This window comes from Nilaparvata lugens, chromosome 1 (assembly GCF_014356525.2).
Source record: "Nilaparvata lugens isolate BPH chromosome 1, ASM1435652v1, whole genome shotgun sequence".
NCBI classification, from domain to species: domain Eukaryota; kingdom Metazoa; phylum Arthropoda; class Insecta; order Hemiptera; family Delphacidae; genus Nilaparvata; species Nilaparvata lugens.
In genome coordinates, this window is record NC_052504.1 from 96,304,997 (window position 1) to 96,331,503 (window position 26,507).

At 34.2% G+C, this 26,507-nt stretch overlaps 1 protein-coding gene across 1 annotated transcript in view; it reads left to right on the plus strand.

Moving 5' to 3' along the window:
* The window catches only part of LOC111055580 (kinesin-like protein unc-104), a gene marked incomplete at its 3' end in the record, with an annotated part of 165,524 nt that overhangs the window by 70,360 nt on the left and 68,657 nt on the right, over nt 1–26,507 (plus strand). The window contains 10 exon segments of the mRNA XM_039419538.1: nt 2,156–2,203; nt 6,772–6,879; nt 8,836–8,969; nt 10,581–10,670; nt 10,673–10,910; nt 12,725–12,781; nt 16,785–16,987; nt 17,969–18,050; nt 22,719–22,891; nt 25,036–25,220. Coding sequence (XP_039275472.1) covers nt 2,156–2,203; nt 6,772–6,879; nt 8,836–8,969; nt 10,581–10,670; nt 10,673–10,910; nt 12,725–12,781; nt 16,785–16,987; nt 17,969–18,050; nt 22,719–22,891; nt 25,036–25,220 — 1,318 coding nt within the window.

A 26,507-nucleotide genomic window follows, 5' to 3' on the forward strand; every position in this document is an offset into this window, starting at 1 on the left:
ACTGAGTTCGATTCCCGGGCTGACAAATAATTTTTGAATAGTAGCGCTCATCAAATTTCCATCTAGCTGTTTACCCTGTTGTCAATATTTGCATTAGCAGAAGTCTTCGGGGTGAATGACAGCATTTAATTTGGATTTGCATTTAATAATAATTAAAATGGAATAATAAAATTCTATTATCAAAGTTTAGTGCAGCTCCACTGACCCTCGCTAGTTAACTAATTCTAGTTTTATATTTTGTCAAAATGAATGGGAGTTGTTCCTGATATTATTGTCAAATTTGATCTGAAGTTTCAAATTGTCACTCCAGGTGGTTCTAATTTTTCTGACACAAATATTGTATACTAGGATACATTTTTCAAATTTCATATCATCTCATGTTATTAGTCAAATTCCTTTTGAATATTGCGACGACAATATAAGTTGCAAAATGATTAATAAATTAAAAACAGAACTGCTGTTCTTAATCTAGCTATCTATAATTTCGTATTTGCAGATTTCTATCTAGGTATTGGTGGTTTGTATATATTTACAAGAAAAAAGTTTTAAAAAATAATTTGTGTATGTATTTTTATAAATATTTGAACATTCCATTATTTATCTAGCCTTCGCTTGTGTATCACCCACCATTGTTTAACGTGCAAATTAAAAAACATCAGTCAACAGTTATTTACTTTCCAACTGATGTTTGAATGTGTTGTCAAGGTATCTTATTATTCTATCTCCACTTTTTAGAAATTCATTCAAAGTGTAATTTTGTAAATTCTTTCAAACGCACTACCTACCCCAATTCATAGTCAACTACCTACAATAATGTATAAATACATTTTTTGTATTATTCAATCACACTGTATCACTAGATAAAATTTCTAAAACTTTTGTAAATATTACTCACACAATAGTATTGCTCACTCACACTAACGGTGTCAAATGTATGATTAATGCAAAATAATTGCTGTTAACTATAATCATAGAGAAACAATAGCGTAAGTAGATATCCCATGGTGTAGGGCGTTTATGTCGCAACTTTTACTGTTATCTCAAGCCGATTACTGTCGATTATTGTCAATTTTTAGTGTTTTGTTGGGGTAAGAGTGTATGAACGGCACAATATGAGAAACTACCAGCGTCATAAAGCTTCACGGGAAAGAACTACGTGGACTATCAGCTTGAGATAACAGTAAAAGTTGCGACATAAACGCTCTATACCATGGGATATCTACGTATGCTATTGTTTCTCTATGCTATAATGCACCGCGTTCTTCCCGCGAAGAGGCTTACACGTCTAATTTTATATTACATGCCCATTCATGCGCCGAACTTTTTCAAATTTCACACAGTTTACAAAGTAGGTTCTAAAAGTATACTTGGAAAATGTCAGCTCCCCACCCTTCGTAGAAACAAACTGGCGGCATATTGAAAATTTGCCGCCAAAAGTATTGTTTTTCAATATGTTTTAGAATACTTTTAGAACCTACTTTGTAAACTGTGTGAAATTTAAGAAAGTTCAGTGCATGAATGGGCACGTAATATAAAGTTAAACGTGTAAACTTCTTCGTGGGACACGGTGTATTTAACATATTGACGATATTGGCAGTCTGAAATTATTCACTCACTTTACCGAAAATAATAATAATCATTACTCCATATTTCCACTAAATCGTTTTTTACAATAATTTTGGTGTAAATATTTTTGAGAGATCGACATATTTCTGACTCTTGAATGCAAAAGTATTATCAATTGATAGGCCTACTCATCATTAAGGTATGCTAATTCAAATACTACTGCAAGATGTCATGTATTAACATCAGCAGTTCTAAGTTTCAGAGATCGACATCTTCTAGTTTATTTGGTTGAAGAATCAAAACATTGTCATTGTTTCTTTGAAACCTAATTATTTTCAAATTTTTCTCTTAAAATATTTTGAAATATATTGTAATAAATGTAAATACTCAATATTGATAAATAGCAATTATTGTTTGAAATAAAGAAAACCGTTTTTTTGTTACCAACTTGTTACTCATATAAACACATCTGACATCCAACTTGATGGGCAATTTCTATTGAGTAATTGTTATTTGTAATTTCTCTAGTTTTCTTGTTCCTATTTTAACGCTGTTTCTTTTCTCTTGAATTTCCATTTTGACACCTTAGGGCCGGAAGGTAAACTAATTTGCGAAAAGAGTAAAGAGACAGACAATAGTAAGTAGACAGAAATGTGGTTTGAAACCTTTTTCCTTTCTTGCTTTCCCTTATCAGCCGCATTCTGCTTATCTGTCATACCTTTTCATCTGTAAATTACCAACAGTTTTGCCTTCCGCCTGTTTTTGTTTCGAAATAATTGTCGATGTCATGCACAGTCACTTTTTTCAGATCATACAAAATAACATTCTGATTTACAACTGATGCAATAAATCTTCATGTAAACTATTATGATGTAGTGCTTATAATAAAATTAATAGGTTCATGATTAACAAAATCATTATGTGTAACAATGTATTTTTAAATAATAACATTTTAAATAGGGAAATGTTGGTAGGTTTCACGTAGAATGAGCATTGATAAGCATTTGAAAATAGTTTTTTAAATGCTCAACAGTTGAGATAATTTTTTGAATGAAATATCCAATTAATTATTATATAATTGAATTGGCCTGAGGAAAAAGGGAACATGTCAAAATGTTTATTTTTTATGGTTGAAATCAGTTGTTTACTGTGGGATACATCGATAGGAATTGAAAGGGAACATTTCAGAATTCTCTTTATACGAGAAACAGATATCGTATTTTTGCTGTACTGGAGTGAAATGGAACTAGTCATGATACACATGTTCCCTTTCAACGCTGAACATTCGAAAATTAGCTGTTTGTCAGTTGTGATTTTTATGCTATTGTTAGGTTACCTTTGATTCACGCGTTGTTTTGAGGTTAGAATGCTTTCGGTTGAGGTGTTTATTGTAAAAGTTGAAGAGTGATAATTTTTAATATCATATATAGGAAGTTAACAAAAACTCAATTTTAAGGGGTGAATCTTATATAAGTACTTATACTGGATTAAAATTGTTGTCTTAAAAGAGTTTGCACCCTAATGACAAAAAACAATCTTGAAATTATGAATACTTTTATCTGTATTCAGTTTTTTCTCTCCCCTGAAAAATTCTGATTTTTGACATGTTCCCTTTCTCTTCAGACCGATTCAATTATAATTATTAATAAACATCTAAAACTAAATTCATTTTGACACTTGAAAGCAGCAGAACTAACCGATATCGATAGTGCTTTAACAAATTAAAAGGGTACTAGTAATTTCAATCAAAACAATTAAGTATTCATATCGTATATAAATGAATAATCATCCATCATGATGTTCATAATCATTATAATTTTTACACTAATATTGCATTAGGAAAGGTGGACAACCTTGAAGCTAAAATAACGCATTCTATAATAATGATTGAATTTATCTGATAATTTCAATTTTGTAAGGATTTGAATAAGTTTGAAAACTCATATAAATCACGAGAGCTTCCTTAAACAAATCTTACTTTCTAACCCAATACTGTTCATAGGTGTCAATAAAATATCACTTCAGTTCAGATCCGTTGTGTAGTTTTAATAATATCAGTTTGTAATTTGTCATGATTAATACCAAATGAAAAATTATAAATATAAACCCAAGTTATAGAAATTTGTGTTTTAACAAAAAACTACAAACAATTTGTAGTTTTAACAATATTAGTTTGTAATTTGTCATGATTAATACCAAATGAAAAATTATAAATATAAACCCAAGTTATAGAAATTTGTGTCGATATAATTTCCACACGTTGAATTATTTGTTGCCAAGTAAGCTACATCCATAGTAGTATTTCAAGAAGTGCAAATAAATTATTCATCAATTTTCAAATTATAGTTATCACTTTTTTTAGAAGCAACAAATGCGCACTATGAATAGATGGGAAATTAGTTTAGAGCTTGTAATGATAATGTGGCACCTTGATGTTGCACAGATATACCTCAGTTGATTTGATCAATTAATATGATATTCTAAAATCTAAAAATCTTGTTAACCATCTCAAAAGCTATACTAAGTTATCTGAATCTATCGATGTTTTGAGCCTTAATTCAGTAATAGAAATTCATAGCATAAAGTGATAGAAATTCATGAAAGATGCATTGTATGGTACAATTATTTTTGAATATTAATAATTATTCAATTGCTTAATTTCGTATACATAACAATAATTCAATGAACAAGGATCGTATTTATATTTTAATTTGATTCCTATTAACTCAAACTAACTACTGAACTTTCATTCTATTCACATTCAATCAAAGCTTACTTTGACTAATGTTTTGATTTTGAGCTTGATTTGTTTAATTTTAATTGAATGCTGCGAAATATTGAATCCATTATTTTTCATAAGTTTGCTCCAAATCTTCTCCTTGCCTTCTCTGCTCAAATAAGCTAAGCTCTCATTTGCGGAGATTAAATTTATTTTAAAAATTAGCTTTCAAACTTGTACAGACCTTTTGTAATTATTGCTACATATGCCTGACAAAGGAGCAGTTTTGTACTCTGTTGTATTTCAAGTTTTTTTCATTAATTTCAATTTATTTTAAAATCAAATATGACTGTTTTGAAATATACTATGAATAGCTATTTCTGATAGGCCAGTTTCTAGGGCGTTTATTAAATCTAATGGGCTGTCGAATCTATATCAAATCTATGGTTCATTAGATTTAATAAGTGTCTTAGAAACCGGCCTTGATTTGTTGAAATTTCCCAGTTTTAAATTGAAAAGTAATATTGTATGTTGGAGAAGCTTTATTGATTCACAGTACTCAACTCATTATTCCTCAAGCTTCAGAAATTTTACAATTATTGGTAAAATATAAAAACATACAAGAAAAAAGTATAAATATAATAAGATAAGTATAATAATAATTCTAGAACAAAAATATTGATAATTGAGGTTTCGCTTCCTCTACTATCTCATAATTAGAACAATTTTTACTACCTTGATTTACTGATAATTTACTGAAAATAATATTACTATAGTGAGGCCCACGTTATAATGGCAGTGGAGAAAGATAGCAGAACAACGTTGCCGATCCTCTGTCTTGTCAATGTCTTCTATAGACGGTAGCTGATACAGGTTTATTGATGTAATATTAACTGTTCATTCTCGTTTCAAATAATCAATTATATTTTATCAAGCAAAAAATAATATTTTTCAATAATTTCATAATGAATTTTCATAATTATTAAAGCTACGTTAACACTAGAGCTATGGAGAGCTATATAGCAGAGCTACATAAAATTTGAGCTACATATAGCTCTGTCAGCTACATATAGCTCTGCTATAAGTAGATTTAACGCTAATTTTATGTATGCAACATGCTACATTTCAATTTTTGTTTATAGCAGAGCTAGATGCAGCTGCTCTGTCCTTGAAGGAAGGCTGCCGCAGCTGTTCACTGCTGTTTGCAGCTGTTTAGTGAATTAAGAGTGAATTTGACTGGAATAGAGACAAAATTATCCAATATCTTCTTTTTCTTCTCTGTGCTGCCATTTTGATGCCATTACTTGTAGGAGAGCTACATATAGTTTGCTAGATTGGAATAAACCAGTATTCACTGCTCAGTTCCCAGCCAGATGCCGAAGAAGAAGGTAGTTCTTGCAGCAGCCGCTGCTTTCGCCGCAGCTACTGTGATATTTTCAGCACAGAGAAGAAAAAGAAGATATTGGATAATTTTGTTTCTATTCCAGTCAAATTCACTCTCCATTATTGCACAATAATATATAAATTATAATCTACAGGACCTCTGTCTTCCTCACCGTTGTCTCCACGCTGTATGGCGGAAAGGTCATCTGCGATTTGGCACAGAAGTGAACAGACTCAACTGAGCTTCACTCGATACTAGATCTCTCTGTATTCGCTGTCACCATAGTTAAAAATTCCGGTTCTATAGACGTCGTCACCTAAAATGTTGTTTGTTAACGAGGAATAAATCAAAAAGAAATGCTCGCAATGCGCAGTAACCTACTAGCACTCTGACAACAAATGAGTACAGTATATCTCGTGTTAACCCAGCAGGCACTAAACAGCTGCAAACAGCAGTAAACAGCTTCGGCAGCCTTCCTTCAAGGACAGAGCAGCTACATCTAGCTCTGCTATAAACAAAAATTGACATGTAGCAGAGCTACAGATTCTCTTTGATGTTTACCGAAAATTTTGGATAGCTCATTTTCTGCTATATAGCTGAGAAAATAGGCTTAAAACTGCTATATAGCCGGGCTATATAGCAGATTTCCTGTGTCACTTTTTGAACATGTAGCAGAGCTACATTTAGTCTGCTACATAGTGTAAACCTAGCTTAAGATGAAATATTTTGTTAATTAATTAATAATTCTACATTGTTAAAAGACGATCTGGCACTAGATAGCGCTATCCGCTTTGTTGAATGATAGACAAGGATAGCAATACCATTGCTAAACAAACTCTACCATTTTAAAGTGGACCACACTATAGATTTTTGACTTTCAAAACTCTATCAAGTCTGATCTCTTTCCAGTTCAATTTAATATTGTAATGCAAATTCAGATTTTTGAAACTTTTATCTCAAATTCAAATTATATTTCAATTTTTATAAACAAATAGCCTATTTTCAATGTAACCTAATCTACTCTATTTGATATTATTGATTGTTTTGGCTTTCCATGCTTGTTTATTCTATAAGTTTTCATTGTATTATTTTTTGTTTGTAGGAGATGACGGTGTAAAAGTGGTGAAAAATGAGAACAATGGAATGTGCAAGCAAACCGCTGCTGAAGAAACTCTAGACGAACTGCAGGCCAGCGAGAAACTTATTGCTGGTGGGTAGTCTGCAATTTCAAAATAAATCCCATTTTATCGATAAAAATACTTAATATTCAAGAAAAAACATCAGAGTAAGCCCAAAACTTCTCAAAGATCGTCAAATACTCAAACCTAGGATTAAATAATTGACCGAGCGAAGTGAGGTCTAAGATTCAAGTCGACGGTTTGGCATTTCTCTTAATGTTTGAATGTTTAAATGTTAATATGTTGCGCATTTATGGTGAAACGCGGTAATAGATTTTCATGAAATTTGACAGGTATTTTTTAATTTGCGCGTCGACGTATATACAAGGTTTTTGGAAATTTTGCATTTCAAGGATAATATAAAAGGAAAAAGGAGCCTCCTTCATACTCCAATATTAGAGTAAAAATCAGACTATTATTCATCATTAATCAGCTGACAAGTGATTACACAGATGTGTGGAGAAGCCAGTCTATTGCTGTATTTCCATAAGGTCTACAATTTCAATCAGGTACTTCTGGATGAGAATACTGCGTGAGGTCTACTGTTCACAGAATTACTAGTTAGACTATTGCCTTTTAGTAAGGGCGGAGTTAGGACTCTAGGTCCTCTCTGCCACACAACCCTAACAACCCTAGGATGATAGAATTTCGGACAGTTTTCAATAGAAACCTACAATTTTTGATTTCGGTTGTTTCTGAATAACAAAGAAATCTCTATCCAGTAAAACTAAAGATCCACATTATTTCTTCTAGGTGTTAGAATATAAAATAATTCACAAATTCCTTCCTAATAAAACATACCAGCATTTATTTAATTCATTTTCATTCATTATATATTCAGGCGAGGTGGAACTTCCGTCAGGGACTCCCCACCAATAAAAGCCATACGAATATTATTATTATCATTGATTATATTTTATCATAGAGAAACAATAGCATAAGTTATTACGCTATTGTTTCTCTATGATTTTATCTTACTGAGTTGTGTGTTTTTGTAATTTTATTGCTTGTGATTGTGAATATTTGAATTTGAATAACTTTATTCATGTAAAATTAGAATAGTCAAATAATTTCTAAAATTGTCTATTGATGTGCATCACTATGACATCATACACTGTTACACAAGAATAAAACTAGAAAATAGTGATGATTTACATGAAGCGGTGATGTTAGGACAAGTCCTGTCTTACATTTAACCTTATTTTAATTGAGAATGATGTACTAAATTGAAGGTAGGTAACTACAGCGAATCAAAGTTCATCAACCAATAGTTATGTTACTGTAGTTGCTAGTTGGAAAATTGTCTGCTTATTGAAAATAAAAAAATCATTTTTTGCACTTCGAAATCAAAATTAAGGCTTTTCTAATTCATTTCATTCATATTTCTATGAAATTTTAAAAATTCATAAATTCTCTCACCATCTAGTAAATATTGTGGGGGAAATTTGGCTCATATTTTACTTTATAGGTTAAAGGTTCATTTCTAATCAAAAAAGGTTACCTTAGTGTTATTGCAAGTCTTTCTTCAGCAGATATTGGATTCCTCCAATTAGTAACTTGTTTTACCAAATCAGGCTTGTCAAAATAATTATAATCTAAGGTTGAAGTTTACATTCCCATATACTCAAAAAATCGGAACTCATGCTTTCTTAAAACATTAAACAGATGGTGATATTCACCAAATAGTCGACAATCTAAGTTAATTTCATTAACCTACTCTGTCCTAACAGGCTTAGCTAAAATTCAATACTTCAAGTAATTGTTCTCACAAAGTAATGTCTGTGCAAAATTTTAGACAACGCCATTTTCTAGGCCCTTGACACTTGACGCTCAGACGCTTCCTGTGTGTACCATGAACGCTCTGACCACGCCACGCCACGTTCCGCTCCGCTTTCAGTGTGATTGTACCCTTAGTGTGCAAGTTCCATGTGATTTATGTTGAAATGTAAATTATCTGTTGATGATTTGATTCGTTTGTTGGTTTGCAGAGTTGAACGAAACATGGGAGGACAAACTGAAGCGCACGGAACAGATCAGGGTGCAGCGGGAGGCGGTGTTTGCCGAAATGGGTCTGGCTGTCAAGGAAGACGGCATCACTGTCGGCGTGTTTTCGCCAAAAAAGGTAATAAAATCATTTTTTCCTTTTCGCCAACATTTTTAACCTTCAGATGCGTCATTGTAAAAACAATGTATTCATAGTATTCAATGGAGCCCATATTTTTTCCAAATCAAAATTTTTTATTCACAATTCAAACAATTAAGGCTCCTGTCATACCCAAAAGTTTTTCGGCGGGATTTTCGTTTTGCTACGAATTTTGAACTTTAATGAATGCTACTTCAAATGAATTGCTTCTCATGAGAGGTTTCACACGTCATTCTGGGCAAGAAGCATTGAAATTGAATTGAAATTGAAATTGAAAATTTCTTTATTCATCAAAATGCACAAAATACATCTGAACAGTGTCAAATTACAAAAAGAATTATTAATATCGTCACAAAATCATCCTTTACACATACAGAAGTCAAAAATTCTGATAAAAAACAAGATTCTAAAATCTTAGCATGTGTTTTTATGGGAGTGTTCATACGTAGCATAAACAATATGTTTTGGTTCATGCTCAATCTTCCGAACACATCCCAGTTTAAGGTGAAATGTAGTTAATCTGATACTGTGCAAACGACCCTTAATTGACCGAATGTAGTGAGGTCTATGTTTTAATTCGGATTTTCTTTTGTCTGACTGTATGTAACGCGATTACGGCCAAACGCGTTAATAGAATTCGATGAGATTTGGCAGGAATATTCCTTTTTCAACTGCGTGTCGATTGTCGATGTATACTTACACAAGGTTTTTTGAAATTTCGAATTTTTGGATAGTATGGAAAGAAAATGAATTCCTCCATACTCTGATATCACTATATACATAATCTATTTTGAAGATAGGATAATTCAGACTATAGAATTGTTCATAATCAATCAGCTGACAAGTGGGTTATTGATTGCATGCATTACACAGATGTCTGGCTGTGTCTATTTCTATAAGGTTTCAATATTTTTTATGATGCGTGCCCATCAGTATCAATATTTTTGAAAATTTTGGAAAGAAATAAATGATTGATTGATTGATTGAATATTCTCTCATTTGAAAAACAAATTTAATAATTGATGTTGCTTTCCATGACGAAACACTATATAATAACTCTGTTGTAGTTCATACACTGTGTTACTTGTAAATATCTGAAAAAAACACTTACTTTTCTTGGAGTATTGAGGAAGAAAAGTAAGTGTTTTTTCAAATATTCACAAGTAACACAGTGTATGAACTATAACAGAGAAAATTTAATACGTGATTGTAAAAAATAAAATAAAAAATGATTAGATGAACTGAATAATGCTGAAGAAATTATAATAATCTTGATTGAAAAAAATTAGTTTTAAAATAGTTGATAAATATTTCAATCAGATTATCACGGAACTGGATAAATTATCATATGGGATACAAATTCAAAAGTGAACTGAGTTTATTAACATAAGTGAGTTTTTGATCTTGGAGAAAACAAATGACAGTTTTTAAGAGTAAATTATGATCAAACTGTGAATTGTGATTCAACTGAATAAACTAGAACAGGTGACATCAGATACTTGTGGATGAGAAAACTGCGTGAGGTCTACTGTTCACAGAACTACTAGTAAGATACTTGCTATATTGAAGTATGCTGACGTGTGATTCCAGACGCCGCACCTGGTGAACCTGAACGAGGACCCGTTCATGTCGGAGTGCCTGATCTACTACATCAAGGACGGCGTGACGCGGGTGGGCAGCGGAAGCGGAGCGGCGACGGCGACTCGAACGTGACGCAAGACGTGACGCTGAGCGGGTCGCACATCAGCAGTCAGCACTGTGTCTTCGAGAACCGTGACAACGTGATCACGCTGGTGCCCAACCAGGGTGCTCTGTGCTACGTGAACGGCAGGCAGATCACGCAGCCCACCGTGCTCAAGACGGGGTCACGTGTCATTCTGGGCAAAAATCACGTGTTTCGGTTCAACCATCCCGAACAAGGTAACTATTTCGATGGGATTTTGCTCTATTTAAGTTGTTTCGCATGGGATTGTTCATACATGAATGTTCAAAAATTATTTAAAACAATTTGGTTTGGCTCAATTATTCCGAACACAGAGAGTGAACATATCTGAATAAAATCAATGTATCATGATAATAATAATTACATTATGATTATAATGTTTTGTACAAAAAATGAAACAAGGATACGTCTACAGGATGTTCTATGTCAGAAGTATAATACAGAACCTTTTCTAAACAGTTGGTAAGATCTTAGTGGGACAGTTTGTTTAACTGGCAAAATAACTGTGATATATAAAAGTAGCGTTTAGCTTTAAAGGATTCAAGTGAAGTTAGCAGTTATGAATGTCTATTGAAGAATGATTTACACGAGCAGTAGCGTGTTGTAACTTTTACAACATCCAATTTTCCAAGTGTTATGTACTCTGTTTTCTGTCAAAACATATTAATTGATTGTATAATTACTATTCCCATCTTATTGGATTATTTTACGCCTATAAACATTTGAATGATTATCATTTCGTAGCCCAATAAGGTACTTATTTTATGTTCATTCTCATCTTCTTTATAACACTATATTATGGGCGAATGGCAGCCATTCTCAATCTTTATTTGTACTACAAAAAAGAGCAATTAGAACAATTTGTAATGTGCCTCCTTTAACTCACTGTAAACCGTTGTTCATTAGATTGGGAGTCATGAGCTTACCTTGTATTTTTATGTTTAATTGTCTGCTTTTTGTAAAGTCAAATCCACATTTATTCTCAACTCATGACAACATTCATTCTTATAACACAAGGAATAAATCGAATCTGAGGAATGAGTACTGCTCTTACAAATCCAGCCATACGAGTTTTAAGGCCTTTTCTATAAAGTTTTATAACCATTTGCCACCAAATGTTCGAGGTTTGACGCTCAGGGTATTTAAACTAAGAATTAAGAATTTGTTTATAAAAAAACTGTTTTTATAGTGTGGATGAATATTTCAATGTTAACATGGAGTCTATCTAGATTTCTAGGTAATTGCTATTGTTGTATGATCTCTAATATAGTTTGTAATATTGACGTGGCCGATACAAATTGTGAAGTGTTTGTCTGTGGCAATAAATTGATTTGCATTTGAATACTCCAACCAAAGCCATCAATTCTGTGTTATTGGTTCGTTTACAGTCCCCATAAACAGTCTTTCCCTATCTTATGTACAGTGCGAATTTGCACTGTCGTGACTAAGGCTCAACTCACACCTAGGCGACTCAGGTCGAGAAGAGACTCGACTCTGGTCGAGAGCATTTGTATTCAAATGGTGACAGTCGCGGAGACTAGAGTCGACTGGTCTGAGTGTCACCATTTGGAAACACATGCTCTCGCGTAAGTGTGAGTTGAGCCTAAATGGCACCTAAAGACTGAACCACTGCTCGGTTAATATTGCAACTCAGTGGAGTGATAGGGGAGAAAGTTTTGGAATGCATAGGTGACTCATTCGCTGACACCACTTCATTCAATAGTTCTGTGCAGCAAAAAAACTGACACTGTTGTACTTTTTACAACAGCGCGACTGCCGGAAGGTTAAAATGATTTACTAATGAATTTCTTATAATCTTATAGGTTTCAATGAGTCATCGTATAAGTTTCATTGATTGTTTGTGAATAAGCCTTTTAAAGCTAATAAGGAGATTATCAAGAAGCGTTTTAAGGATTCATTGCTGTGAACAGTGTATAACTGTTCACACAATGCTAATCTGTGAAATCACTAATTTTCTAAAATGGCTAATGGATGGTTCATTATTTTTCAGCTCGTGAACACAGGGAGAACAAGATAAACGCTTCAGAAAACAAGGAGAAACTTGGAGGTAGGTTTATCAAATCTGTTGTCACCAGCATCAATACGCTATAACTAGATTAGTTTTAACCTTGAAAGGCTTTCCATTAAACCAATGATAACAGTTTGAACTGGATCTTACTATACGGACAGTATAGAACTCCAATGTAGTTCTTCAATGTTCTACACTCCAGTGTAGAACTCCAATTATCCGAACTCCGACTATCCAAATCGCCGATTATCCGAACTCCGACTATCCAAATCGCCAATTATCCGAACTCCGACTATCCAAATCGCCGATTATCCGAACTCCGACTATCCAAATCGCCGATTATCCGAACTCCGACTATCCAAATCGCCGATTATCCGAACTCCGACTATCCAAATCGCCAATTATCCGAACTCCGACTATCCAAATCGCCGATTATCCGAATCACTTTCAGAAAAAAATTAGTCAGAAAAAAATCTAAGTGCGCTATAATTCTTTTCCCTGCGATGTCAGTGTTTGCGCGTTCGCTCACTATTGTCCTTCCCTTGTACATAAGTACAATAATTTATTTATATTTAAAATATGTGAAAATATCATTTAATTTAATAAAAAAAAATCTGGTGTGGCGCACTCACACAACTTTCCTTGCCGTTATGAAAATTGATCACCTGACGCTAGTGTGCACGCGCATCACAAGTCTACTTATAAACAAGGATCTGAGCCAGCTGGTGACAGGGTAATAACGCTGGAGACACACGAGGTCTGCTATCTCTTCATAGTGAATCATTCAATAGAATCAACAGTTGCCAACAGTTTGCAATAATTGGAAAATCAAATTTTCTCGAATTTCGAGCTTATTTTTAATTCAAGGTGAAAATGTTACGGAACATTAATTGAAGAGATGTCCATGCTCAATCGTTTCCACTAGAAATGTTTTGTTTAAATTATATCTGAGACCTGATAATTGGAAATCTAAAATCAAACTTTGCATAGATGGGGCGGAGCTCCTGAAATTTTCACAGATGTGGGACTTGTGGCAGTTGATATAGCTTATCAATGACTATTTTAGGTATAAATTTGATCAAAATCGTTGGAGCCGTTTTCGAGAAAATCGCAAAAAACCCTGTTTTTGACAACATTTTCGCCATTTTAGCCGCCATATTGAATCGCATTTGATCGAAATTGTTCGTGTCGGATCCTTATAGTGAAAGGACCTTATGTTCCAAATTTCAAGTCATTCCGTTAATTGGGAGATGAGATATCGTGTACACAGACGCACATACACTCATACACACACACACATACAGACCAATACCCAAAAACCAGTTTTTTGGACTCTGGGGACCTTGAAACGTATAGAAATTTAGAAATTGGGGTACCTTAATTTTTTCGGAAAGCAATACTTTCCTTACTTATGGTAATAGGGCAAGGAAAGTAATAGTGCAATATCAAAACGTAGTTTTTTTCTCTCCAATGGCAATTTTAAAAAAACTCCGGTTATCCGAATATTTGATTATCCGAATGGGTCCCGGTCCCCATTAATTCTGATAGTTGGAGTTCTACTGTAGTTGATTAAAATATATATATATACTCCATTCCTGCTTTGCGTTACAAAAACATACTGATGTCAAATAATAAAATTAGTAGAATTGATGGTGATGTTGTGAAATCTCTCCATAATAAGAAAACAAAGATATTGTCAAATTTCACTAAACATTTATTAAAAACTTTAAAACAGAACCATGGTTTCACGTAGTTAACCAACGCATCATCAGCTGTACTGTGATGCAAAATCAGTACAGCTGATGATGCGTTGGTTAACTACGTGAAACCATGGTTCTGTTTTTAAAGTTTTTAATAAATGTTTAGTGAAATTTGACAATATCTTTGTTTTCTTATTATGGAGAGATTTCACAACATCACCATCAATTCTACTAATTTTATTATTTGACATTAGTATGTTTTTGTAACGCAAAGCAGGAATGGAGTATATTTATATATATATATTTTTTCAATCAACTACAGTAGAACTCCAACTATCTTATCATACTGATGTCCTTTACTGCCTCAAAGTCTAGTTGTATTATAGTTGAAGTGTATGATTCGAACAGCACATAATATCTTAGTTATCAAATAAAGACTTAACAACCAGCAGTCTCTTAAGGTACGTACAGACGTATGCGCCACGTACACGCGCATTTCACTTTTCATCAGGCTGATGCTATGCTTATTATATCTGTACAAATACAGATAAGCCTCACCAATTTTCGTTTACTATAGGTGTGTTGTGCATTATTTTCAACTTTTATTTCTTTTGAATGATTATTATTTTGTCGAATATAATGTTCACCAAGGTAATTAATCATGCTGTTTTTCTAAAATATTGTTACAATAGTAAAATAGCCAAGTTTTACTAAGTCTGTGAGTTGATAGTGATATTGAAAATATGACTCATAGCCTAGGCAAACCTAGAGGTGAATCAACATCAGCGTTGGTAGCTCATTAGCGTGATAATTATTTATCAAATGTAGAAGTATCAAAGCTTGTGAGATTCACGTTATACACTCATTGAAAATGATAGGAAGGCATTGTTGCACTTTTCCTATTCCAGCACCTTCAATAGTATTGTAGTTGGCTGTGATTCAAGTTATTCCGGTAAATAAAAATAAAAATTGAAAAAAATATCAAAATTTTTGGAGAGAAATAGTACAGGCTCAGCCTAGTTTTCCCTCCAATGTCAAAACTATATTACTTTCCTTGCCCTATTACAATAGGTAAGGAAAGTATTGCTTTCCCAAAAAAATTAAGGTACCCCAATTTCTAAATTTCTATACGTTTCAAGGTCCCCTGAGTCCGAAAGAGTGGTTTTTGGGTATTGGTGTGTGTGTGTGTGTGTGTGTGTGTGTGTGTGTGTGTGTGTGTGTGTGTTGATGTCCTAGCCTATTTATTTTTATTTGTAGTTTTTAACTTGACACGATCCATATATATTATGTTATATTTGTTGATCAATAAACAATTCTATTCTATTCTATTCTTACAATATAAGGATCCGACACGAACAATTTCGATCAAATGCAATCCAAGATGGCGGCTAAAATGGCGAAAATGTTGTCAAAAGCAGGGTTTTTCGCAATTTCCTCGGAAACGGCTCCAACGATTTTGATCAAATTCATACCTGAAATAGTCATTGATAAGCTCTATCAACTGTAACAAGTCCTATATCTGTAAAAATTTCAGGAGCTCCGCCCCATCTATGCAAAGTTTGATTTTAGATTCTCAATTATCAGCCTTCATATACAATTTAAACAAAGAAATCCAAGTGGAAAAGATTGAGCATGAAAATCTCTACAATGAATGTCCAGTAACATGTTCACCTAAAATTGAAAATAAGCTTGAAATTCGAGAAAATGTGATTATTAAATTGCAAACTGTTGGTTCTATCAAATCATTCACTACGAAGTAGCAGACCTCGTGTGTCTCCAGCGTTATTGTCCTATTACCAGCTGTCTCATGTATTTGAATAGTAGACTTGGGATGCGCGAGAACACTAGCGTAAGGTGATCAATTTCCATAACGGCAAGGAAAGTTGTGTGAGTGCGCCTCACCAGATTTTTATGTTATAGTGTTCTGTACAATGAATGGAATGGATAAATCTGATTTAACATCAGCTGATGAAAAGCGAAATGCGCGTGTTCGTGGCGCTTAAGTCTGTGCGCACCTTTATGTAGCATTTTCGATTATCTACACGTTTCCAAGCTATATGAATCTTAAAACGGTAATATATTCACTATTTAAATATAATATAGTAAGAAGTATGATAGCTTGATCAACTGTTTGTTTTGTGCCGTGTGTTCGTGACGCATTAGTATTTACACACATTTATGTAGCATTTTCGATTATCCTACACGTTTCCAAGTTATATGAATCATTAAATATCACTATCGGTAATATATTCTAAATAAATGAATCAGTAATATATTCACTATTTGAATATAATATAGTAAGGTCAAGTGTAGTAAATTTTGATTTGTTTGTTTTGCGACAGTATCTGAAGAGTCTGAGAAGACGTCGCCGGCCGAGACGCCCAACAACTGCGAGAGTGTCGATTGGAATTTCGCCAAAACCGAGTTGCTCGAGAAACAGGGCATCGATCTCAAACAGGAAATGAAGTCTCGGCTGAACGCCCTCGAGGAGCAGTACAAGAAAGAGAAGGAAACAGCCGATCAAATGTTCGAGGAACAGAGAAAGGTAATGTACAGAAGAGAATAATGTTTCAGTTAGAACAATAATGATAAGATACGATATCCATTTATTCAATACAGTATTCAGTTATAGTGAGGATGCAATGTGTAGACTGACTCAAAACTATGAACACCTCTTGACCTGTCCAAATAATATGGAAATTCATTGCTTCGAATCCCAGCCCGGGTAAGATATTTTTCTCGGGCCACTCCCGTGTTTCGGATGGACACGTTAAATCGTCGGTCCCGGCTGCCTAAAAAGCAGTCGTTAGGTAAGTCAGAGGCCCTGAAATTGATCAGTTGCGACCTGAAAACTCTGACACCAGACCTGAGCCAGCCAGGTCACACGATATTATTATTATACCTAATATCTGAGTGTCCACAACACTCCTATCATGGAGGGCTGACAGAAGTTCATGATGCTGGAGAAGAGGCATGTCAGTGGCTCCACAACTTACTAGAGTCTATTAGTATTTAACATATTAAGTTTAAAATTTATTTTTTTAACCTTGGCCTATGAATGCATATGCATATATTATGACTAATGACTAGGATAAAGGCCTTATTATACTTATGACTAGCCAAAATATCGAATAGCCAGTCCTCTTTTGCATTTTAAAATTTTGTTAGAAATGAAAATCTGCGGTTCTTCCTAACAACTCTATGGGAAGGGATTCGTTTTAAAAAATCAGTTACGTTGAATTACTAGTATCCAGTGAAGGATTCAAAATGCTACAAAGCCATATAGATGTGTGAATTATGAATAAATAAATAAATGAATGAAATTTGGAAAACCTTTATTCCATTTCAGCTTACATTATATGTTGATGGAAATTACTGAGATATTGCAATATTATTCAAATGCTAATGAATTAATAATTATTATTAAACGAAAATCCAAATTAAGTGCTGTCTTAAAATTATAATGAAGGAAACTTTGAGTTTATTCATTTATTTACTACTAAAACATAATATTATATTTGTTCAGGCCTCTGGCCTCTCACAAAAAATAAGGAAACGAACCATTGGACAGGTTTTTGGGACCACCAAGTTCATGAAAAAATTACCTTGTTAATTTATTTGTTTACTACACTTCAGTCTTCGGTGGGATACATTAGAAAAAATTATGAATTCTTATTTATAGGCTAGCGTGGATGAGAAGTTTAGTTGAAAATATTTAATGCTTCAAATTATTAATGAGAGGATCATTCAGTAGAAATAGGCCCAATTCATTCAATAACACAATCATTCCTGAGAATTTTATTGAGAATTCTAAATTTACAAAAGTATTAACAATCAATTTACTGGCCATAATCATCTAGGAAGAACGAAGAATGAGAACGCCAACGAAGAGTCGAAGACAGAACGATATATCGGAAGGAATATATCGATATTAGCGATATATCGTTAAAAAGATATCGATGTCAATATATCGATATATCGGAAGCAATATATCGATCTTTTACAAATATCGATAGGTCTATATCGTTGCCATCCCTATCCACAGCACTGAGGCATAAAATACATACCGTAAATAAGATTAGAAAAAAATTATGACATATTTTTGACGTCAGATGTGTTTTTGAAGTCAAGTGCTTGCAAAAATACAATACACTAAAGACAACTGAAAATTGGAAACTCTTCTATCAACTCCACCGACTTCTTAACGTGAATCTCACTATATAGTAATCTCACTCCCGTGTTATCGGATGGGCACGTTAAACTGTCGGTCCCGGCTGAAGTATGACAGTCGTGAGGCCCATTGACGGCTTAAATTATATATTCAGGCGGTGGGACCTTCCCGAAAGGGACTCCCCACCAACAAAAGCCGTACGAATTTACTTTTTTACTTTCCTTGCCCTATTACCATAGATAAGGAAAGTATTGCTTTCCAAAAAAAATTAAGGTACCCTAATTTCATGTTTTCTATACGTTTCAAGGTCCCCTGAGTCCAAAAAAATGATTTTTGGGTGTTGGTCTGTGTGTGTGTGTGTGTGTGTGTGTGTATGTGTGTATGTCTGTGAACACGATAACTCCATTCCTAATTAACCGTTTGAGTTGAAATTTTAAACTTAAGGTCCTTATACCATGAGGATCCGATAATAAGGAATTCAATAAAATCCAATTCAAGATGGCGGAAAAATGGCGGATAATTACTAAAAATCCATGTTTTTCACGGTTTTCTCGAAAACGGCTTTAACGATTTCCTTCAAATTTATACCATGGATAGCTATTTATAAGCCCTATCAACTGACATAAGTCCCATTTCTGGGAAAATTGTAGGAGCTCCGTAATATTCTTGAGAAAAATGGCGGATGATGACTAAAAAACCATGTTTTTCACGATTTTCTCAAAATAACTTGACCGATTTTTTTCAAATTCATACTCTGTATAGTTATTTATCAGCTCTATTAACTGGCATGAGTCTCATTTCTGAGAAAATTGCAGGAGCTCCGTAATATTCTTGAGAAAAATGGCGGATTATGACTAAAAAACCATGTTATCCACGGTTCTCTCGAAAACAGCTGTAACGATTTTCTTCAAATTTATACCATCGATAGCTATTTATAAGCCCTATCAACTGGCATGAGTCTCATTTCTGGGAAAATTGCAGGAGCTCCGTAATATTCTCGAGAAAAATGGCGGATAATTACTAAAAAACCATGTTTTTCACGATTTTCTCAAAATAACTTGACCGATTTTTTTCAAATTCATACTCTGTATAGTTAGTTATTCATCAGCTCTATCAACTGGCATGAGTCTCCTTTCTGGGAAACCAATGGGGGGTTCATCCCATCCTTGGGAAATGGACTTAGTAACCTCCTTCTCGTGCATGAGGTAGGTAGGTAGCGCAGTTCATAAAAATAACACATAGTCGAGATATTTCATCTGTAGAACAGCTGTTTTGACGACTTTAAAAAAAGTACGACTAAAAAAATCATCGAATTTCACAATTATTCACTCAAAGGAAAAGTACTTTGAAAACAATTATATATACACATATACAGAAGTCTGATCGTAGTTTCAAATATGGGCAAGGAAAGTTGTGTGAGTGTACCACACCAGATTTTTACTATAGTAATGTTCTATTATTCGCAATGCATAACACTCATAAATAAATACATTCAGAGCCGATCTCCTCTAAATAGTATTATATATTTATATTTCAATCAATCGATCAATAATTCATTCATCAATAATGTTATTGCAATGATTTATAATAATAGATATTATAATCTGAATGAGGAAAACTAAGCTGAGCTTGTAATATTCCTCCTTCAAATTTTAATAGTAGTGAAGTTCAAAAGGTTATGTGAATGTCACGCACTTTATTTCTGGTCCGAGAGTAGTGTTGAGTTTAATAATAGCTCCCCAGTGGTTCGGAACCCACCTAAAGCTGTAGGTCCAGTCATCTATCATCGTCATCCGTCTCATTACTTACGCGCAAGCGTAGAGATTGTGGGCATCATTCTCAGCAAAAAAAAAAAAAAAAAACAATGAATTAAAAGTGTTGAGGTAAAATAAAAAAATCTGGTGTGGTACACTCACACAACTTTCCTTGCTCATTGATCTGTAAGCCTCATTAACGAGGATAATTTAGGGAATAACATTATGCCGATTGGCGGCTAAATAATTGAAACTACGATTATATTATTGTGATTGTGTTCAGAGTATATTTTCCTTTGCTTGAATAATGGAATTTGAGGATTTTTTAAAAGTTGTCAAACCAGCTGTTCTACAAGTAAAATATCGACATGTGTTCTTTTCAATAAACTGCTCTACCTACCTACATCACGCACGAGAAGGATGTTACAAAGTAAATTTCTCAAGGATGAGGTGGACCCCCTATTAATTTCTCAGGGAGGAGACTCATGCCAGTTGATATATAACCAACTATACAGGGTATGAATTTGAAAAAAATCGGTCAAGTCATTTTTGAGAAAATCGTGATAGAAATTTAACAAAATTCATCCTTCTCAGGAATATTACGGAGCTCCTGCAATTTTCCCAGAAATGAGACTCATGTCAGTTGATAGGGCTTATAAATAGCTATCTAGGGTATAAATTTGAAGAAAATCGTTAGAGCCGTTTTCGAGAAAAACATGGTTTTTTAGCCATTATCCGCCATTTTGAATTAAATTTTATTGAATTTCTTATTGTCGGATCCTCATGGTATAAGGACCTTGAGTTTTAAATTTCAAGTCAATCGGTTAATTAGGAATGGAGTTATCGTGTTCACAGACACACACACACACACACACACACACACACACACACCCAAAAATCATGTTTTTGGACTCAGGGGACCTTGAAACGTATAGAAAACATGAAATTAGGGTACCTTAATTTTTTTTGGAAAGCAATACTTTCCTTACCTATGGTAATAGGGTAAGGAAAGTAAAAATCAACATATCTGTGTCTATAGTGAGGTCCACGTTATTATGGCAGTATTTTATTAACATTGGTGTTGCTATCCTTGTCTATCATTCAAAAAAGCAGATCCTCTTCTAGCTCTGCAATGTTGCCAGATCGTGTTATGACAATGTATAATTAATTAACAAATTCAATCTCTAACTTGATAATGTATTTTTCAATCATGAAAAAATACATTTTCTTGACGAATATAGAATTTAATTGTACATTTTAAACAAGAATGAACATTTAGGATTACATCAGATATATCGGTATCAGCTATCCTCTGTAGAAAGATGTGAAACCTCCTATAGAAGGTGAAGGTATAAAGGGTCTGATAGAAGGATTAGATTAGAATAGAGTTCTTTATTCGTATATCTGGCTTACACACTTATTCACATTAAATGATAGTATTGCTAATTATTCAAGGAGTTTAAGAAAGCATGAGAAATTAATTAATGAGAATAAAGATTGAATGCAATTTGAATAACGACAATATAATATTGTGATTGTGACTTCATAAATCGGTGGTTTTCCAACAAATGATTGTCGAGTCTCCGGAAAGGATATAAAATAATATGGATCCAAGACAGCTTTACTCCAAGGAGATACTATGCAGATTACACAAGAACCCAACAACATTTCAAACCAGAAACCACAACCACAACACCACATACAGGAATCTTCTCATCACCAGTGTTGCAAGGAAGGCACTATACCAGAGACATTTCAATCATTTAGCACCAAAATTATATAATCTACTTTCTGCAAACTTTAAACAGATTAATCATCCTAGAAAGTTCAAAACAATAGTACACAATTGGTTGATGAGCAAAGGAAGACAGAACATAGAAAACATTATTTCAAATAACAACTAACCGCCTAATGACTTACCAAACACTAACTAATTAATAATACGCACAAAAAAAACTAACAAAACCTACTATAGAACATGGTACGCCATAGTGGAGTAGGAAAATTTCCACACAGAAAACTAAACAAGTAGAGGACACATTAGAAACATTTTTTCTAACTTACCATTGTATGTAATATTGTAATTTATCTAATATTTTGTGTAATTGATGTTGTAGTTTTAGTTTTTTGGGAAATAGACATTTGATTTATTTATTTTGATTTATTAACACACGACCGGAATATGTGAATCATGCACAAAGGCAAAACAGAGGATCGTCGATTCTGTTTTCTCATCTTTCTCCATTGCCATTATAACGTGGACCTCACTATACTGTGAATCAAATGAAGTGTTTGTGCCAATAATTGCAAGTCGTTTCATGCTGTGTTAATTCGTGAATTTGTGTTTGCAGTGAACCCGTTGTTCGAGGCGACGTGCAACTGGGGCGAGAAGGAGTACCAGCTGGCTGCGTGGGGATGGCGCAAGTGGAAGTACCACCAGTTCACATCTCTCCGCGACGACCTCTGGGGCAACGCCATCTTCCTCAAGGAGGCCAATGCCATCAGTGTCGAACTCAAGAAGAAGGTTGGCACTGTCGAAGACAAGCACGTTTTGGCCATCCATTTGCAACGGTTTTATTATAAAAAATTGTTATTTCTTGTAACTTATGATTCATAAGGCATTGGGACAAAAGGCTAACCTCAAAAACAGTTTGAAGTTCCCAATCAATTAAATCTAAAAATCAACAATTCAGTTCCTAGTTCGAATCCAAATACAGTATTATTATTCTGTCGGAAGAATTTATTTTACAATTCAAAGCCAAGAAATATCCCTTGAACAATATAACAAAACTAGCTTACCCGGCGAACTTCAAGTCAATTTATCTCTTATCATTCTTGACTTAATTTGGTGAATCATGAAATTTATCTGACAGTGAATATTTTCATTTACATCTCAATACGGACTTCCTATGTGCTTAGTCATGCAGCATTTATTATTCCGAAAACATATTCTTCTCAATCAATTGGTAGTAAGTGATGAATTAAAAAATAGATATAATTAGTGTTTTAAACAAAAAATAGATAGGTTAAATCAGTGTTTCAAAGATGAATTTAATACCATTACACAATTTATCTGTTTATTACTGCTGTTAATTTTAGATGCTAAATCATATTATCACAACATGATCTTGAATCATGATCATCTTTCCGTTCTTCGGTAGCCGCTCGGCCGACGATTTCGATAACATAGGTCTGTAAAATGGATTAATAAATAATAATTATTAGCCCCCCTATTAAAATTTCTGGTCAGAAACCATCCCCAATATTCACACAACATATTCCCAAAGTTTCATGCCGTTCTGTCAAGTAGTTTTTAAGTCTATAGGGAACAAACAAACTAACACACAAACAGACATTCATTTTTATATTTATATAGATAACACATAATTTTGTTCAATCTATAATGATAACAGCTGATAAATTTGAAAATTGGTGAACTAGAACCCCACAAAATGGGGATTTTGCAATGCATCACGGGATTGTTTCATGACCTGTATTTATAGACCTTGTTGCGAGGCTCGGCTTGGCGCGCCTCCTGTATGCTTCTTCAATTACTTATTCGTCATATAGAACTGCATAACGAAAGCAATGCTCCTGCAGCATCTTCGAGTTTTATCCAGGTATATTTGGTCTGATATTATTGTTGATTCTTGCTAAGGATGATCTATATTGTAATACATTTCTTTCATCCAGAGAAGAATATATTTCCATGATTTCATAACGCATTCTCATAAATGATATTAAATATTCTGGAAATTCATAAAAAATGAACGATTCGGCAATAGTGCGGAGGAAGAAAATGATAGAGCTATCTGCTTAGTCAAATGACAGACATGTATAGCAAACCAATGTTAATACATTTTTTGTCATAGTCATTCAATATCAGCTGTTTTCCATGCATGAAATCAATCCGGTAAACAGCTGTTTGCAGTTCAAATAAACATATGATTCTTATTACAGCATACTCTACTGTAATGAAACCATATGTTTTCTCTACAGTCGAGTATGTTTCCTAGCTCCAAAACTGCTACAAAAAAAACCACCTTCAGCGCTCCAGGTGGAATTTTTGTCAACTTCCACTAAATTCCTGATTTGGAATTTGTAAACTAGGTTATGTTTATAGAATGAATGTAGTAACTTCAGCACAAGCAGGTAATGTTTTCTATTCTTTAGATTATTATGACAAAAAATAGTGTACGTTACTTGGACGTGAATGTCTTTTGCAGTGCTCGAATGAAATTCTAGTCTGGGCTAACGCCTCGACTAGAAAACATCATTCTCGCCTGCAAAAGGTCCCTTCCCGTCCATGTGACGTAAGATACTATTTGTGAAGTTGAGATCAATGTTAATCAGGTGCTGGCTTTATATTACATGTATATCAATCACTATAGACAATTAAAGCCTAGCTTCTCTATGGGTCAAAACATAGAACTGAAACTTCGCATTTCTGAGATCAGTTGATTCTCGCACATTTGAAATATCGCACTTATGAATGACACCTCATTGAAGGAGTGAAAACATTCAACTTATTCAATTCAATGATCGACTTTGACTGGTATTTGTCCGAACTATCTATTACCGGTGATTAAGCACTTGCTATTTGTTGTGTCATGTGCAATTTGTCTAACCCATTATTATTGTGAGTGATGGCTGTTTGTGGGTTGGCAGGTGCAATTCCAGTTCACACTGCTGACGGACACACTCTACTCGCCGCTGCCGGCCGACCTGGCCCTGCCGGCCGATGGGGAAAGCAGTCTGGATGTGGACCGGCCTTTCCCGCGCACCATTGTGGCTGTAGAAGTGCTCGACACCAAGAACGGCGCCACACACTATTGGTCGCTCGACAAGCTCAGGTAACCAATCGCAAACTAGCTACAGGTTTCGTGTATTCAAGTTTTATCACCTTTCATGTTGCACAAAAGAATGACTGTGTGAGATACTAATGCCCGGTTGCAGAGTCGTCACATAAAGTTAAAATCAGGCATTTAACTTATTTATGAAGCCATAACTCCACTTTTCGTTGCACATATGTCAAAGTAAACTATGGCTCCCAAAAAACGCCCAATTAGACACATGATTTCGTTGCAGAGTCATCAAAAAGAGCGTATTTATGTCTACAATAGCTAAAAACGGTCAGTTAGTTATGGGCCGAAGTCGTGCTTTTAAATCCAATATCTTCTCTCGCCATATGCATTTTAGAGGTTGTGATAGCTTTTTTGAAAGATGTTTACAAAAAACCATCTGTAAATAAGTAAATTATTTTTTCTCTCCCAATGTTTTTCAAGTTGTTTATATAGCGAGTTTTTGCAACTTCAGTTATGTTGCTTCTCGCACCCCAATCGCCATCTTTCCTTATTTATCCAGTCTCCTTCAAAGAGACCTCTACTCTCCATTTGAATGTGGACATTGGATACCCATTTCTTTCGCGGTCTTCCACGCCTATTTCTGTTCACTGGTACCCAATTCCATACTTTCAGAGGAAGTCTTCCTTCATTCATTCTGCGCAGGTGTCCATACCATTTCAATTGTTTCTCTCCAATGACATCCATTATTGTGTTTTTTGCGCTCATTCTCTCTCTTATTATATCATTCCTGATTCGATCCAGCAACGTCAATCCTAAACTCCCCCTCCAGTACATCATTTCCGCTGAAAGAAGTTTTTGAGAAGTTAATTTGTCCACACACCACACTTCTGACCCATACGTCATGACTGGCTCAATCATTGCCTGATATATATATTTTTTGTTATGTTTTTATTCCATAGGATTGGATGTAGTGCTCTTATCATATTTTTTCCCTTCCTTATCTTCCCCATGATATCCACTCTATCCCTTCCATCATCACTAATAATCATAAACAAGTTGTTCATAACCTCCAAATTGCTAAATATGGTGAGAAATCTCGCCAAAAGCCAAGAGTCGTCATATTGTTTATAAATTTTATGTGAGGTCTTTTAGGTCTGTTCACAGTGATGTCGATTGAAAGTTTCCCCGATGCCAAGACATTGGTTGGATAGAAGCATGTACGGAAATGTACGGAAAAAAGTGAATAGAGCTGCAGTGTGACTTATATATGATGCTAATTCGAGATAAGGCTAAATGGGCTTCGGAAAACGACTGTGCAACGACCAACCATTTATG